Genomic DNA, 18376 nt, shown 5'->3' with positions numbered 1-18376 from the left:
CACTTTCAATGACCCATGTCTATTTTCAAAGACTTTTAAGGCCTTGATTTTCTTTTGTCAAATTCACAAAATTTCAAGGATTTCAAGGACCCGTGGGAACCCTGGATAGAAGTAAATGGGGCATATACAACAATTGCAGACTTGTCTGTTTGTGTCGGTCAGTCCACCTGTCTTTCCTGTGCATGTATGCAAGTGTGTTTGAGGTTTACCTGACTAGCTCCTGGTTAGCCAGCAGCTCTTTGAGATGTTGTGAAAGCAGCTTCTTCTCCAGGGCCAGGTGGATCCAGGCTCGAGCTTGGCCCACCTCAGACAGACCGTCACTCATCGTCTGCACGAACCTGTGGGAGGACAAAGGCCAGCAGCTGACATCCAACATCGATACACAAACACAAGACATCCAACATAGAGGATAGCGTTTTAAATGAACTACCGGAGGGGACACTAATGGCATGGGGCCTCATTCTGATTAATTGCGAAAAACGTACCAAGGACAAATCAATATATTTTTGTTCCAATTTTGTACACTACATATGTGTGGTGGCCTGGGAAAACCCTTCACATGGTGGCATTTTGACATTTCCATTTTTTTATATTTCCATAAATTAGAAGTTCTCAGCTATTCATAACTGGTTGAATGACTGAGATAGCCCTGCCCCTCCTCCGGGTCGGGGGAGGAGCCTATGCAGATCGGCCGGTCTCGTTAGTCTGCTTGTGATGCGGTGGTAGTCTGCTTGCCTCGTCGGTACGCGAGGGACAGATCCATTCGTGTGTCTTCTAGTTAAGATGTTATTACTTTATGCTTATTGTGAGCATCAGTAAACTGGCAATAACACAGGTGGAAGTATCGTCTCTCCTTTCGCTCATGTGTGCGTGCGTTGCTTAACTGAGAATGAGACACGTTCAACGTGATGTTGTTTCGCTAGCAAACTACCCGCCACAAAAACATAAAAATAAGTACTTTCTCTTTTGTTTTCTTAAAATGTTTATTCACCATAATGTAGTATGGAGTTCAAAGTACTAGAATACCACATAATATCAAAATCGCGATTTCCATCTATATTTGCTCTTTGCCACGAACGAACGCCAGCGACATCCGACGGGTTTTCCCAGGCCACCACACATATATTATGAAATGAAAAACGACGATTTACTATCTAAAGTCGGTCGTTGTCCTTCAAAGTGTACGATTTGTCTTTGTGTTTTGTAATGCATTTTCTATTCATCTTCATTATCACCATCCCCCCTTTCTTCTACTCTCGCCTCCACACCACCGTCTCCTGATTCTGAAGATGAGCAGAAGTTACCTCATATCGTAGATGAAAGAGCCCCTCAGAGGCGGGCTCCCCTCCTCCAGCTTCCTGCCCTCCGTCCCATTGGACACTGAGACCAGGGAGAGAGTGATTGACAGATATGATCAGACTGAGCAGCACAACAAACAGACTAAAAACATTTACTTTAGAAAAGGTTCATAATAAGGGTCCTCTACGGTTTGCCTAATAACATCCTAAACAAACTCCAATACGTCCAGAACTCTGCTGCCCGTCTGCTCACCTCCACTCGCCACCGTGACCACATCACCCCTGTCCTCCAAAACCTACACTGGCTCCCGGTCAAATTCAGGATCCAATTCAAAATCCTACTCACCACTTACAAAGCCATCAACAACCTGGCCCCCGCCTACCTTGCCGACCTCGTCCCCCTCCACACCCCCTCCCGCTGCCTCAGGTCTGACGACCAAACCACCCTCAAGAACCACCAGGACCAAGTTTCCGGACCTGGGGTGATAGGGCCTTTTCAGCCGCAGCCCCGTCCCTCTGGAACGCCCTCCCCAACCACATCAGACAGGCCAACACCCTGCCAACATTTAAACAGGCCCTCAAAACCCACCTCTTCAAGCTCGCCTTCACCAGTTAAGCCTCTCCCCCTCCCCTTCCCATGTGTCCCCAGCACTACCTTCATTAGGCCCCTATACTTTCTTCTATTTACCTTTTGTTTCTTTTTATTATTACTACTCGATCTTTTCAGTTTGTAAAGCATCTTTGAGTGTCTAGAAAAGCGCTGTATAAGTCTAATGTATTTTTATTATTATTATTATGATTATTATTACTCTGACCTGGGGACAGCGCTGGCGACTCCATCTTCTCCTGGCTGGCCTGGTGATGCAGCAGGTGAGACCACAAGGCAGATTTACCCTGGAGAGGAAACACACAGTGAGCTATACCAACACTCAATGTGTGTGTGTGTGTGTGTGTGTGTGTGTGTGTGTGTGTGTGTGTGTGTAAAGCCCCTTTCACACATACAAGCGTTCCCAGTAGATTCCATGTAATTTCCAGGGTCGGCGTAAGTGTGAATGGGACTGACCAAGGAAATCCGCACAGGCAATTTCCCTGGTCGAGACCATGTATCATTTCCCTGGTCGAGACCATGTATAATTCCATGCAATTTACAGGGTCGCTGCATGTCTGAATGGACCTTGTTTATTGCCTGGTCAGTCTACTTTCACAGCTGTCCTGCATCGCTGTCACTGACCTGTTTCAGTTGTAGCCCGTGGCCCCAGGTCCTCTCCAGCAGGTCACACAGGCTGTGGATGAGGGTGTTCTCCTGCAGGCCGCTGATACTGGCCTCCCCCTGCCCCAGCTCTACACTCTCCTTCCCCATCCTCTCCATCAGCATACGCTTGGTCTGCACAGGACACACAGACACAGACACAGAGACAGAGACAGAGACAGAGACAGAGACAGACAGAGACAGAGACAGAGACACACAGACACAGAGACACAGAGACACAGAGACACAGAGACACAGAGACACACACACACACACACACTTAACACATGAAAAGGACCAAATCCCCAAAAGATGAGTGAGGGCTGGTGAGCCCCTGCGGAGGCGGGTAGGGTGAACCCGTTACCTTCAGACGACACTCCCCCAGCAGCCCCTCCACAAACCCCCGCTGGGCCTCAGACACGGCCTGGGGGGCGGGGTCCAGCAGCCGGGCCTGGCGGGGGCTCCGCCTCCCCAGAGTCTGCTTCTGGTACATTAAGAGAGAAAACTCAAAAACTTCACAATCATAACTTTAGGTGTGTGTGTGTGTGTGTGTGTGTGTGTGTGTGTGTGTCTGTGTCTGTGTCTGTGTCTGTGTCTGTGTCTGTGTCTGTGTCTGTGTCTGTGTCTGTGTCTGTGTCTGTGTCTGTGTGTGTGTGTGTGTGTGTGTGTGTCTGTGTCTGTGTCTGTGTCTGTGTCTGTGTCTGTGTGTGTGTACCTCTCTCTGGTCATTGTCCAGTCCTGAGGTCTCAGCAGTCGCTGGTTTCTTCGGGTCAGCCCTGCGAGGGGCTCGACTAGACCACCTGCTCACCAGGACGACAGTCAGAACTCAAACACAACGTACAACACACGTCCATCTGGTTGTCAGGTATTCTACGTTGCTGGAACACGACTAAACCTTTTGACAGTAGTTGTGTTGGGCATCTGGTTTCTTAAGTCCTGGTATTATTGTGGCATTTCTTTGCTGTTTGCCATCTAAGATGTTTAGCAGACATGTTTTCATCACGCGTAGGGGAATACCCAGGGAGACGCAGGCAGCAGAAACAGCTGAGGCACGTGAGTTGAAATTCGCTACGTCAGAGTTATTCGAATGACCTGTTTCCATAAAACTTGATGCGAATGAGAGGTGATTCAAGCCGTTTCCATAACATTTCTCACGCGAATCGTCTCAAACTGATGCGAATCACCTCGAAATGCGAATACGAATGTTTCATGGAAACGCACCTAGTGTGATGTATGTGCGTGGAGGGGAGGGGTGACGAGGACATTCTCACTTGTTGGTGTGGTGTCCCTGGGCCAGCACGTCTGCCTGCAGCCTGGGGAAGCAGCCCTGCTGGTGGCGGCCCTGGCCGATGCGCATGTCCAGCAGGTGGGGGTGGATGGCCGTGTGGTCGGCCTTCAGTAGCCTGCACTCGATGGCCATGGCTGGGGAGGAACACAGAGAAGAGGTCTGGGATGTCAGTGACCAAGAAGTGAGGTCATGTCTCCATATTGGTTGTGGGTATTGCAGTGAATTGTACAGCCTTCTGAATTATGTAAAGCTATTTGTAAATATGTTGTTTTCTCTCTCTCTCTCTCTCTAAACAGAGGAGAGGGAGATGGAGATATGAAACAGAGGAGAGGGAGATGGAGAGACTGAAACAGAGGAGAGGGAGATGGAGAGACTGAAACAGAGGAGAGGGAGATGGAGATGGAAAGACTGAAACAGAGGAGAGGGAGATGGAGAGAGAGAAACAGAGGAGAGGGAGATGGAGAGACTGTGAAACAGAGGAGATGGAGATATGAAACAGAGGAGAGGGAGATGGAGGGAGAGAAACAGAGGAGAGGGAGATGGAGAGACTGAAACAGAGGAGAGGGAGATGGAGAGAGAGAAACAGAGGAGAGGGAGATGGAGAGAGAGAAACAGAGGAGAGGGAGATGGAGATATGCAACAGAGGAGAGGGAGATGGAGAGAGAGAAACAGAGGAGAGGGAGATGGAGAGAGAGAAACAGAGGAGAGGGAGATGGAGAGACTGAAACAGAGGAGAGGGAGATGGAGATATGAAATAGAGGAGAGGGAGATGGAGATATGAAACAGAGGAGAGGGAGATGGAGAGAGAGAAACAGAGGAGAGGAAGATGGAGAGAGAGAAACAGAGGAGAGGGAGATGGAGAGACTGTGAAACAGAGTGGTGCAGTCTCTGCAGAAGACCTTGGCAGGACTTCAAAGCAGAGAGAGTTTGAGGCATTCATAATAGGACATAATGTGCTGCCATCTCTTAATGTGCTGCTTTACCCCCCCCCCCCCCTCCCCCCTCCCCCATCTTTTTACATACATCCATATCATTTTTCATCCATGGCAGATACCTCCCCCCTGAACGCCCACCTGACTCGTGGAGCATGGTGCATTTCCTGTAGCGGCGGCTGCCGGGGTCTTCATCGCCGGTGTCGTAGAGGCGTTCCCTCTCCAGGCGGCTGTCGAACACGCGCTGCATGGGCTCCCTGTCGGCCCAGCGGGACACCACCTTACCGTCCACGAACAACGAGAACATCGCCGTCTCCAAGAACCTGGAGAGGAAGTGGAGGTGGGAGGCGGGCTGGGTCGACAGGAAGGAGCCCTGAAAACATAAACACACAAGCATGTCAACACACCAGCATGTCAACACACAAGCATGTCAACACACACAAGCACGTCAACACACAAGCATGTCAACACGCCAGCATGTCAACACACCAGCACGTCAACACACAAGCATGTCAACACACACAAGCATGTCAACACACCAGCATGTCAACACACAAGCATGTCAACACACCAGCATGTCAACACAACAGTTTCTTTTTATTATTACTACTCGATCTTTTCAGTTTGTAAAGCGTCTTTGAGTGTCTAGAAAAGCTCTATATCTAAGTCTAATGTATTATTATTATTATTATTCATCTGTACCTTGTCAAAGTTGCTGGCCCCCTCCCGGTTGCTCAGCCAGGACTCCAGATCAGGAGCGCTGTGGATCACAAACTCCTCATATGACCCAAACATGGCCGCAAAACGCCCCACCAACACCTCCCTCAGCTGCACGTTCATCTTGGCAGTCTTCAGCTCCTCCTCCTCTTCCTCAAACGCCCGTCCTAGCGTCTTCCCTCCGTCCGTCCTCCCTCCTCCTCCTCCACACCTCCGTGCCAGCGCCTGCAGCCTCTCCAGCACCGCCAGCTCCTCCCCTCCCAGGTTCCCGTTGCGCCTGTCCTCCATCAGGTCCTCTAGGACCAGGCTGCTGAGGCAGGGAGGGGTGGGGGTGGGGGCAGGCTTGGTGGCGCCCCCCTGTGGCGGGAGGCTGAAGTAAAGCAACACTTCACTCAGCTCCTGGATGAGTTCAGACTGGTCTGGGAACAGTGGGAGGTCCTCAGGTGGATCCACGCGGTGGTTGTCAATATCCACGAAGCACAGATTGGCCTGGGAGAATTGGATAAGGAGATCAATTACATCTTCATATATTAATATCATAGGTAAGGGACCATAATTATCAATGCCACTCTAAATTGAATCAATATGTTTTTTTTAAAATAATCTTGGCACAACTAACAGTGAAAGTGTCTTACTCATTTAATGTAGATACAGTGAGGGTAAGTACTGTTCTGATGGCATTAGGGCCAAGAATGCAAACATCCAATTAGGATCACAGACAGAGAGATTTAGACGTATTAACGGCTTCTTGGCAACTTGGCATTAAACCACCACAAGCTCCAAGCTTCCCACATTTTAGCATAAAGGATTAGCATTGGTGTTATCTGTTGCTGTTATCACTTTCTCAGCAGGGTTCCTACAAGTTTCAACAAGTCAAATTTAAGACATTTTTAGACCTTTTATAGACCTCTTTGAATATAGTTTTAGACCTATTCGCGACACCATATCATGGCTTTCTGTCATCCTCGAGGTGATGAAATTAGGGATTTCACTGCCATACAGACAAAAAAGGAAGCGAATTGGCATTTTTTTGGTTCCAGCTTGATTAATTTCCGCGTAAATAGATGTGGTCGGACTGATTTCCTTGCCAGATCTTATTTTGAAGACCTAGCACCACCTCATCTTTAGTCCGAATAACTGAAATTGGAGACATTTTTAGGCCTTATAAATTGGATTGCTGGATTTGAGACTTTAAGGCTTTTTAAGACCAGCACAGGAACCCTGTCTCAGGGGAGGGACAGTATATGAGAGGGCAGAGAAAGACTCAGGCTATGCATATCATACATACATACATGCTACATATACATTATTAATCTGACGTAGTCCAGTGGGGCTGATATTGAAGTTAGTTATGCAGAGGAAAGGCGAACCAACTGTCAGCGGTGAGGAGGAAGGATGTATTTGTGGATAATAAATGTGCCTGGCTAAGCTGTTGACCTGCACCAGCACAACCTTCACACTGACCTCTTCTAAACAGCTCAGCGTGCCAGGGGAGGAGGGGAGATGGAGCCAGAGAAAAACCTCTGCAGCTGCTCACACTATATCACTCTATCAACTCCCCCTCACCTTCTCTCACTCCTTCCTTCCTTCAACTTGTTTTTACGACTCTCCTCTCTCTCTCTCTCTCTCTCACCTCCAAATTCACCCCAGCAGCACATTACCTCTCCTGTCACCAAATGTAAATCTCTCGCTCTCTCTCATCATTCACTTCATCATTTACATGACATTTATATTTGGCCATTTAGCAGGCACCTTTATCCAAAGCGACTTACAAAAAATGTGACTAAGTGAATCAAAACTACCAGCACATAGTCGCCTTCTTAAAATAATGGCTTACGTCTTAAATTCTCAAGTTTTGCGCAAAAACAGAATAAACTGAACCAAATCTAGAATATATGATATTTAGGCAAAAACATAATTTCCCTCAAAAGTGACTTAAGCCGTTATTTTAAGAAGGTGACGACATTCAAACAACAAATGAGTCGACACGAGACATCTGGACTGAGACATCTGGACTGAAGCCAGGTGAGAAAGGGCCTAGCAGAGACGTCAGAGACTGACACCATGAAACCATGACAACACCATGACACCACGGAGGAGCATGTCACCATGCCAATGAAGAGTCACTTTGTCTTTGCCATGGCTAACGTTTTGAGCACATGAGCAAGTGGTTGAACTGGACATGACGACTCACACAGAGCCCCGCATTGTTACTGTTCCAGTTAAAAGGGCCACATTCCAACAACATCCCTCTCATCTCTCATGGGAAGGCAACAGGAACCTCTCAAATAAACGGCTCCCCTCCCCCATGCGAATGTCGACCCAGATTACAATGGCAAAATATGTCAGCGATTACGCTGTGGTGTGTAATCAGCTACATTTCTGAAATACGTTTACAGAATATCCCAAATACTCCATAAGTATTTGTCCTACAAAGACACTTAGATTTAGATTTAGTAATCTAAAAATTATAATATGATATGATGTATAGATAGATGACCACTTTTCAAAAAATGCCGGTCAAGAGAGGACGCTGCTTCGCTGCTTCTCCGCCCGAAATCTAGATGTAATTGCAGTATACAGAGTAGATTGTCCTACAAAGACACTTAGATTTAGTCATCTAAAAATGAATTAGACCCCTATACTTTCCTTTATTTTTTTATTTTACTACTCAATCTTTTCAGTTTGTAAAGCGTCTTTGAGTGTCTAGAAAAGCGCTATATAAGTCTAATGTAGTATTATTATTATTATTATTATTAGAATCTGCTTTTTAAAATCCATTCCTGTTATTAGGACACAGAAGATTCAATGCACTTGAGCTTGAAAGGGTGAAAATATGAAAGAATCACAGATATACGTACAGACCATTGTCTGCATTCTGCCAACTGGGCATATTGTGCCATCACCTATTCTCTCACACACTTCCCAAAATAACTGGCGATTCTTAAACCTCATTAATTATTCACTTTGTCAGATTTTGTGCTTCCCCCTCCCATCGCCCCTAGTCCTCTCTCTACTGGCTCCTTTCTGGGGCAGCTCGACTTCAACACACTCCTTGGAAATGCTTCTGCAGCATGGCGTGATCTTTTGGGAGGATGGAGAATCGGATTTGGATTTGGAGGAGAAGCTTGGAGGAGAAGCTGCATATTCTATGTTTGCTAGCCCAGAGCTGGGGGGGGGGGTATTAATATGCAACAGAATAGGAGAGATTAGCACAGGCCTGGAAGAATGCAGCATGTCAGAATGCCCTTTACAGAGCCTGTTGTGATGTATACTGGAATGTCTGTCATTAGAACGCCTGTTACATTGTTGCATTAGGATATTGGAACGCCTGTCAGAACGTCCTTGGCAATGCCTGTCAGAATGCTGATTAAAACGTCTATCAAAAGGTCCATTAGAAGAGAAAACATTATTACCAAGGATTAGGCAACCTTGTATTCTTATCTAAATGAAGAGCTTGTGAGTGAGCGTGTAGTGTACGTGTCATCCTGCAGTACCTCGTGGGGCAGGTCCAGAGAGGACCGCTGGGCTCCGTCTCTGCGCTGGAGGCCCAGGAGGAAGGGCACCGGGGCGTCCAGGAGGTGGTGTAAGGGAGCGGGCAGGATGGGCATGTAGACGTGCTGCCACTGGAAGGGGAACAGCAGGTTGGTGATGCCCTCTGCCACAGTCATCAACCGCTGGTAGTCTGGAGACAAAGGGGGTGAGTGAGAGAGAAAACAGAGATAAGTTAGAAATGTACTTTATTTATTAATAATAATAATAATAATACATTAGACTTATATAGTGCTTTTCTAGACACTCAAAGATGCTTTACAAACTGAAAAGATTGAGTAGTAAAATAAAAAGAAACAAAGAAATAGATAAAAGAAAGTATAGGGGTCTAATTAATTACTTACTTAAAGGGGGAGGGATTACTACATCTAGATCTAAGTGTCTTTGTAGGACAATCTACTCTGTATACTGCAAGTATATCTAGATTTCGGGCGGAGAAGCAAGCAACACCAGCGTCCTCTCTCAACCGGCATTTTTTGAAAAGTGATCATTACAGTAACACTTGTAAAGGACACTCACCATGAATCAAATGCTGACTAGTTTCTGGCTTCCAAATCTTAACAAACCCACCAAGGTTACAAGTTATTACATCAAAATAATCTCTCAGGCTAAAGGGCTTCCATCCAGTGGATTTATCACTGGAAGCTAAATCCTAACCCAGGACAGAGTACATACCTATTAAACAATAAAGCAATAATCTACCCCCAAAAAATCGACCTGTTTTAAGGGATAGTCTATAGTAAAGTAAGTAATATTTATTTCTATAGCACCTAACCCAGACCAGGGGTCACAAAGTGCTTTACATATATAAGAACATAATAAAAGAGCAAAAGTGATAGCAGGTTAAAATACAAACAAGTGAAAATAAGAACAAGTAACAAACAACAAGTGTACAACAATATCAACAGGACACAGAAAGACAGGCTTTTGGGGCTAGCCTATGAACCCACAACAAAAGATTGGGATTGTTTTTCTAAACCACAGCTTAGTGAGTTATCAGCACGCCCCATCCTCTCTCCCTACCGTGTGAGTAGAGCAGCACCTGCGTCTCCAGCAGCACACAGGTGAGCAGCCGCACCACGTTCTCCACCCCCAGAAGGGAGAAGGTCTCCCCCAGGGGATAGTCTCCCAGCGGCAGCTCCTCTGGACCGGGCTGCTGGCACAAGATGGGCCCCTGGACCCCGTGGAACCTCAGGGACCTGCCAGGGGGGGGCAGGGGCACCTCATACAGGACGTTGTGGATGTAGCTCTCCAGGGGGAGGGGCGGGGCCGTGTGGGACGTCACCGCCTGGTGCAGCTGGGACAGGAAGTGGCGCGAGGCGTGCAGGAAGGGGAGGGGCGTGAGGAGGCAGAGGGCCTTGGAGGCGTACAGAGTGTCCCGCGCCGGGTCGAAGGAGCCCGCGCAGCCCAGGCAGGCAGACGGGGGGCGCTCCGCCAGGGAGTCAGCGTCTGACTCGTCCAGGCTGCTCACCAGAGAGTCCATGCTAGAGGTGGAGGGCGAGGACGCGGACGAGGAGGAAGAGGAGGAGGAGGAGGAGGCGGAGGAGGAGTGGTGTTCCACGTGGTGCATCTGGTGGAGCGTCTGCATGGCCGTGGCGATCGGCGCGCTCGCCACTTCCTCGTAGAACGTGTGCACGAAGCCGTAGGAGCGCGTGCCGTCGTCACGGGCGACAGTGAAGGAGTGAAACTGAGGCTCGCGGCTGTCTGCCTGCGTACAGAAGGACAGGCCCCGCGGCATGCAGAGCTGGAGAGAGAGAGAGAGAGAGAGAGAGAGAGAGAGAGAGAGAGAGAGAGAGAGATCAGACAAACAGGATTATTATATGGACAGGAATGAGAAGGTCAAGTCGTTCTTATGAGGTAACATGTTGAAGGACTGAATTGATTTGAAGACTGGTTTTGGGAAGTGTCTTTTTTTATTAAAGAACATTAAACAGGGTTCCCACACCTTCTGAAACATCACATTCAAGCACCTTTCAAGGACTTTCAAGACTCAATTCCCTCAAATTCAAGGACACAACACGACATAGTTTGAGACAGATCTACATGAGAATCTATATAATAGGAACTATCCGCTCACAGACTTAAATGAAATTAAAAAGAGAGGCTTGAATGTGTGAACACTAGATGGTCTCTTGCCTTCTCTCTACCACAGCACAGCAAAACAATATATTGTGAAATATGTGTAAAGTTAAGCAATACAGAGACTTATTTACTAGTTGACGAGTTAAGTAAAACATTTTTGAATATATATACTGTATATATTTTAGAGAGAGAGAGAAAGAGAGTGGGGAATTTTTCTCAAATTCAATTTCAAGGACCCGTGGGAACCCTGATTAAAGTTATGTCTGGCTGTGAGACGATGAACAAGAGTGTTATCTAGTACACAGTACTAGTGTCAGTAGTGAGCCCCTCACAATCAGCTTTAACTCCATGGGAAACATTTCAGGAAGTATAATTAGTTCATCTAAATTAGATTGGCGTTGATAGATGACTATTTGACGTAGTGACATTAAAGGAGCTGTGCATAAGTCTGTTGGAAGTCTGCCCCTTCTGGCCACCAATGGGAACATTCAGTTTGAAGTTGTAAACAACAACATACCCCCTAATAATAATTACAACCCCCCAGAATGGACTTGTTGGACCTGCAGTGTTGGACATGAGCTGTTTCAGCTCCCACAATCTGAAGAGGCAGCTACCACAGCACTCTAGTTGAGGGGGGGTGAGGGGGGATGGCATCCCCCCCTGAAATAAAAAACGGTAAAAATCATCCCCCTTCTAAAACTGCCATCCCCCCTTTCCATCCCTTATGTCATTTTATCAATGAACGTGGTATTACTGCTATTTCAACATTTAGTTTTGGGCATATTGAGTAAAATACTGTGGGCGAGGGGAGGGGGACGGGGCACGCACACATGCAATGACATTTTTACCAAGTCACTGACACTGAAGTCACTGACGCTGTGGGGATGCTAACATTGTCCCCACATGATCAAATCCACCATCCCCCCTGGTTTTCTTTCTTTACAACTTGAGTACTGAGCTGCCAGAGACATAAAGGTGGAGATCAGTTAGTCCGCTCCCCTAGAACGCCCCTGGCCGTAAACAACCCTGGGTTTCCCCTCGGCTTTCGATTTTAGAAAACCTTTCAGGACTAAAACAGCGTTTGTAAATAATGTAATCTTTTTTCCAAGCGATCTCATTCCCTGGTTGCTACCAATTCAACACAGTCATGACAGCTTGAAGGTTACCTATTATGTACGTCACACAGAATGATATCATAAACACCTCTCTCTGGTTTACTGTACAAGTCACCTCCTTTCTGAACCCACCTTCTTACCAGGTTACCATCCCTGTGTATCATAGCCCACAGCCTGTATTTTTGTATACGACATATTTATCATATATGTATCATATGTATCATAGCACATTGCATATCATCTCAATTTATATATACCACTGCACATATACATCCAGTCACCATTGTATGTCATTGCACATCACGCTACCATCTGCACTTTACTGTATAGATGCTGTAAATACTGCTACTTATCAATGCAATATAATTGCTATTTGTTGCACTTCTGGTTAGACGCACAATAACTTCGTTGCATTGTCTTGTACTATGTAATGACAATAAAGTTAATCTAATCTAATCTAACATTCTTACCATGTTAACAGCATCTCTGTTGAAGGGGCCTCTGTCTGTGCTCTCAGGGTAGTGGGCCAGAACCTTGGACCTGAAGGACCTCCGTATGGGGCTCTGCTCAAAGCCCTCGACTATGAGAAGGAAAGAAGGAGGGAGGGAGAGAAAGAGAGAGAGAGAGAGAACATTATGATACTGGCACACACAAATGCATGAAAAGGGTGACCTTCATCATTACACAGAACACATAACCAGCAGACAGGACAGAAGGACACTATCGGGACCAGACGAGGGTCAAACTTGAATTCCCGAACCAGCACAATGAGCACACTTAACCTGACACCAGCGCAGACCCTCTGTGTTTAACCCCATTAGCCAGACAGAGGTAAGGCTGGAGGGGTCATCGTGCAGCAGTGCCCTCTGTGTTTAACGCCATTAGCCAGACAGAGGTGTGGCTGCAGGGGTCATTCTACAGCAGAGGGAAGAGCGCTACCAACACAACTCATTACCATATACACAGTCCAGAGAAGCCCACACAGCATCCACACGGATTTGCTTGAGCGCACGCACACACGCACGCGCACACGCACACACACACACACACACACACACATACACACATACACACACACACACACACACACTTCTACTCGTCCCCTGACCTTGATGTATTGCCCTGTCTGCTTGATGTATGTCTTCTCTCTTCTGTGTCAGCTCCCAGCTCCAGTTACATGAAGATAGTGCGAGACTGAGCGTAAGGGAGTGTGAGAGAGAGAGAGGGGGAGAGAGAGACAGAGAGAGAGGGAGAGAGAGGGAGAGGGAGAGAGAGGGAGAGGGAGAGAGAGAGAGACAGAGAGAGAGAGGGAGAGGGAGAGAGAGAGACGTAGAGAGAGAGAGAGAGGGAGAGAGAGAGAGAGAGAGAGAGAACACTCCAATGCCTCTCATTTTAAAGGGAATGATCTCATTACTCTGCCTGGCATTTGGATTCTTGCAGCTCCTCCATACACGTGACACATCACTGCTCTGCCAAAGCAGTGAGCACCCATGGGCAACAAGATGGAGATGAAGAGACCTGCTCTTCAATAACAAGCCATCTTACACGTGTCGCCCTTAACACCATGTAAATTATTCAGTAATATACCCTCACTGGACAGTTTATTAGGAACACTATACTAATACTGGGTTAGGGTTACTCAATTCTTCCTGGCATTGATTCCACAAGATGTTAGAAACATTCCTTTGAGATTCTGGTCCATAATGACATGATTGCATCACGCAATTCCTGCAGGTTTTTCAGGTGCACTTTCAAGCTGTGAATCTCCCGTTCTACCACATCCCAAAGGTGATCTATTGGATTCAGATACGGTGTCTGGGAAGGCCACTGAAGAACTCATTGTCATGTTCATGAAACCAGTTTGAGACGACTTTTGCTTTTTGACATGGTGCATTATCTTGATGGAAGTAGAGTACATTGTGGCCATGAAGGGATGCACATGGTCAGCAACAACACTCAAATAGTCTGTGGCATTCGAGCCATGATTGATTGGTATTAACAGGGCCAAAGACAAAGTGTGCCAAGAAACCATTCCCCACACCATTACATCACCTCCATGAATGACACAGTGTACAGGAGGTCCTAAAGTGTTCAGTGAGTGTTTATACATTAGTGATGCAACAGTTGTTCAGTTGGCCCACGGTTCGGCATGAACCTTTTGGGGGTTTTTAGGGTCACGGTTTTGGTAAGTGTTTTGTACGTAAGGAGAAAGAAAATGCTACTGTTTATTTACAAACTGTTACTTTACTTTATTTTGCTTATACTTATGGAACTTTAACATTCAGACACATTCCAGAATACGACTGGTATATTTTATAATATAAAAAAAAAAAAACTTTCAAATGCCCTGCTCATTATTCCTAGGGTTAGAAAAAAGACAATCGGTGAGCGTGCGTTCTCCTTCCGGGCACCAACTCTCTGGAACCGTCTTCCACTGGATATCAGACAGGCAGAATCAGTGAAAGTGTTTAAAAATAAGCTAAAGACCCACCTGTTTTCTGTTGTCTACATGTCATAGGCTGTTTATTTGTGCTGTTGTAATTATGTGTGTTTTTAAATTGAAATAGTTGTTTTTAAATTTGTTTAAACATTTTGTTTTTACCTATTATATTTGTGGTGCGAAATTGTGTGTTTTTTTTAATTGAAATAGCTGTTTTTATATTGTTTAAAATGTGTTGTTTTTTACCTATTGTATTTGTGCTTGCTGCTTCTTATTGTAAATCACTTTGATGTAAAGTGCTATACAAATAAAGTTATTATTATTATTATTATTATTATTATTATTATTATTATAAGTGCCTCTTAGCCTTGACTACTGGTGGAGGAGAGGAAGAAATAAAAATGCACTTAAGCCATGACAGCTGGTAGCCCATGCACATTATGCGCATATACGACAGCAGTCGAAAAGCAATGCTCGCAGTAACATTTCTGTTCACTGTTTTTGTTCCCTCATCATTGTATTCAATGCCAAAACCAAAATGAATGACCCCACAACGCAGATTTGTAGCAATCCGGGGCTTCCTCAAGCTGTTGTCATGTTCTCAACTCCGCTCGCCATGAACAAACATTTCAACAAGAAGCAACTGCGTTTCAGACAAACTCCATCTCCCACTTTCAATGGAACGCAGCATAAACCGACAAACCGACATTCACTAGTGCGTATTTAAATTTTAAATTTTGCCATTTAGCAGACGCTTTTAATCCAAAGCGATTTACAATTACGAATTACAGGGACATTCCCCCTGGAGTAACTGAGGGCTAAGTGCCTTACTCAAGGGCACACTAGTAGTGGTGTGGTTTCAGGCAGGATTTGAACTCACAACCTTCCGATCACAAGTCCAACTCACCATCCACTAGACCACCGCTACCCACTAGACCACCACTACCCTGTAGTATTGAACTGTGGATGGCGAATCGTACGGTTCAGTATAAAACCGAGAACCTAATTGGCTGTGTCTCAGGAAGTAGAGTCGCCGTCTAATGATCACAAGGTCGGCATATCGGCGGTTCGAGCCCCGGCTGGCCACATGTCAAAGTGTCCTTGGGCAAGACACTGAACCCCAAAATTGCTCCCAGTGAGCGGGCCGGCGCCTTGCATGGCAGCTTGCCGCCATTGGTGTGTGAATGTGTGTGAATGGGTGAATGAAAGGCCGTTGTAAAGCGCTTTGGAGCAGCTTTGGAGCAGCAAAAAAGGCGCTATATAAGTGCAGTCCATTTACCATTTAATATACATATACTGTATACACACACACATTCCATAAACATATGACCTGAGGACAGGAGTGTGCTGTGGTTGTGATGTTCGCCGCACAGGACAAGTGGTTGTCAAGGAGATGGATGGGAACTGTTACTATGAGAACAGGGAAGCCATGTTCTCTGATAAGGATGTGCATCCGAGCTGGTGTTACAAACAACAACGACGACACAACCTTGAACCAACATATTGTACAACAGTGTGTCTTTTTATAATCTCAGGCCATACGAGGCATGGAGATGATATGTCAGTGTCGTTGGTGGTTTCAACGCAGCCTCCTACAGACAGCAAAACAAAGGAGAGGGAGAGAGGGAGAGAGAGAGAGAGAGAGAGAGAGAGAGAGAGAGAGAGAGAGACAGTACAAGGAGCTTACAGCTTCATCATCAAGAGAAGGATGTCTGGTTGCCATGGTAGCCATTTCTTCTGCTTTACTGTTGCTGTGGCCTTGCGGAAGCTTGCCAGAGACGAGCCCTTGGTAGTCAGTTGGTACTCGCTAAATCAGCCGACCGAGTTAACAGTCGTACTGTCTCAGCCATGGGGATCACACCACACATATGACCATACGTGATTCTGACGACACACAGCTCAACACGGCTCTCAGTCAACACTCCAGGGACGGAAACAGCTGCTGTCTCCCAGCCTCGGCCATGACTCTGAATATCACACTCAAATATCACACTCAAATATCACACTCAAACTGAAACGAAACACTGATTTCTGAAGAGGAGATTAGTCATAGTCGCGGTAGAATTCACCCACAGGCCAGTAGGATGACAGGACAGTAGATGACAGGGCAGGAGGATGACAGGACAGGAGGATGACAGGAGGATGACAGGACAGTAGATGACAGGACAGTAGATGACAGGAGGATGACAGGACAGTAGGATGACAGGACAGTAGATGACAGGACAGTAGATGACAGGAGGATGACAGGACAGGAGGATGACAGGACAGTAGATGACAGGACAGTAGATGACAGGACAGGAGGATGACAGGACAGTAGATGACAGGACAGTAGATGACAGGACAGTAGATGACAGGACAGTAGATGACAGGACAGTAGATGACAGGACAGGAGGATGACAGGACAGTAGATGACAGGACAGGAGGATGACAGGACAGTAGGATGACAGGACAGTAGATGACAGGACAGTAGATGACAGGACAGTAGATGACAGGAGGATGACAGGACAGTAGATGACAGGACAGTAGATGACAGGACAGTAGGATGACAGGACAGTAGATGACAGGACAGGAGGATGACAGGACAGTAGATGACAGGACAGTAGATGACAGGACAGGAGGATGACAGGACAGTAGATGACAGGACAGTAGATGACAGGACAGTAGATGACAGGACAGTAGATGACAGGACAGTAGATGACAGGACAGTAGATGACAGGACAGTAGATGACAGGACAGTAGATGACAGGACAGGAGGATGACAGGACAGTAGATGACAGGACAGGAGATGACAGGACAGGAGGATGACAGGACAGTAGATGACAGGACAGGAGGATGACAGGACAGTAGATGACAGGACAGTAGATGACAGGACAGTAGGATGACAGGACAGGAGGATGACAGGACAGGAGGATGACAGGACAGTAGATGACAGGACAGTAGATGACAGGACAGGAGGATGACAGGACAGGAGGATGACAGGACAGTAGATGACAGGACAGGAGGATGACAGGACAGTAGATGACAGGACAGTAGATGACAGGACAGTAGATGACAGGACAGTAGATGACAGGACAGTAGATGACAGGACAGTAGATGACAGGACAGGAGGATGACAGGACAGTAGATGACAGGACAGTAGATGACAGGACAGGAGGATGACAGGACAGTAGATGACAGGACAGGAGGATGACAGGACAGTAGATGACAGGACAGTAGATGACAGGACAGTAGATGACAGGACAGTAGATGACAGGACAGTAGATGACAGGACAGTAGATGACAGGACAGTAGATGACAGGACAGTAGATGACAGGACAGTAGATGACAGGACAGTAGATGACAGGACAGTAGATGACAGGACAGTAGATGACAGGACAGGAGGATGACAGGACAGTAGGATGACAGGACAGGAGGATGACAGGACAGTAGATGACAGGACAGTAGATGACAGGACAGTAGGATGACAGGACAGTAGATGACAGGACAGTAGATGACAGGACAGTAAGATGACAGGACAGTAGATGACAGGACAGTAGATGACAGGACAGTAGATGACAGGACAGTAGATGACAGGACAGGAGGATGACAGGACAGTAGATGACAGGACAGTAGATGACAGGACAGTAGATGACAGGAGGATGACAGGACAGTAGATGACAGGACAGGAGGATGACAGGACAGTAGATGACAGGACAGTAGATGA

General features: G+C 46.6%; 1 protein-coding gene across 1 annotated transcript in view; it reads right to left on the bottom strand.

Annotated features, from left to right (window-relative positions):
- The window catches only part of LOC308170206 (DENN domain-containing protein 5B-like), a gene marked incomplete at both ends in the record, with an annotated part of 32417 nt that overhangs the window by 9807 nt on the left and 4234 nt on the right, over positions 1 to 18376 (bottom strand). The window contains 12 exons of the mRNA XM_080544967.1: positions 210 to 338; positions 1305 to 1380; positions 2108 to 2192; positions 2530 to 2682; positions 2912 to 3031; positions 3263 to 3347; positions 3819 to 3969; positions 4909 to 5140; positions 5470 to 5973; positions 8982 to 9169; positions 10060 to 10780; positions 12704 to 12813. Of these exons, the coding sequence (XP_080401093.1) occupies positions 210 to 338; positions 1305 to 1380; positions 2108 to 2192; positions 2530 to 2682; positions 2912 to 3031; positions 3263 to 3347; positions 3819 to 3969; positions 4909 to 5140; positions 5470 to 5973; positions 8982 to 9169; positions 10060 to 10780; positions 12704 to 12813 (2554 nt within the window). The remainder of the gene's footprint in view (positions 1 to 209; positions 339 to 1304; positions 1381 to 2107; positions 2193 to 2529; positions 2683 to 2911; positions 3032 to 3262; positions 3348 to 3818; positions 3970 to 4908; positions 5141 to 5469; positions 5974 to 8981; positions 9170 to 10059; positions 10781 to 12703; positions 12814 to 18376) is intronic.

This window comes from Nansenia antarctica (assembly GCF_963989245.1).
Source record: "Nansenia antarctica genome assembly, chromosome: 14".
Lineage (NCBI taxonomy): Eukaryota > Metazoa > Chordata > Actinopteri > Argentiniformes > Microstomatidae > Nansenia > Nansenia antarctica.
The sequence above is the reverse complement of the archived record's forward strand: the minus strand, read 5'-3'. Positions and strand labels throughout refer to the sequence as shown.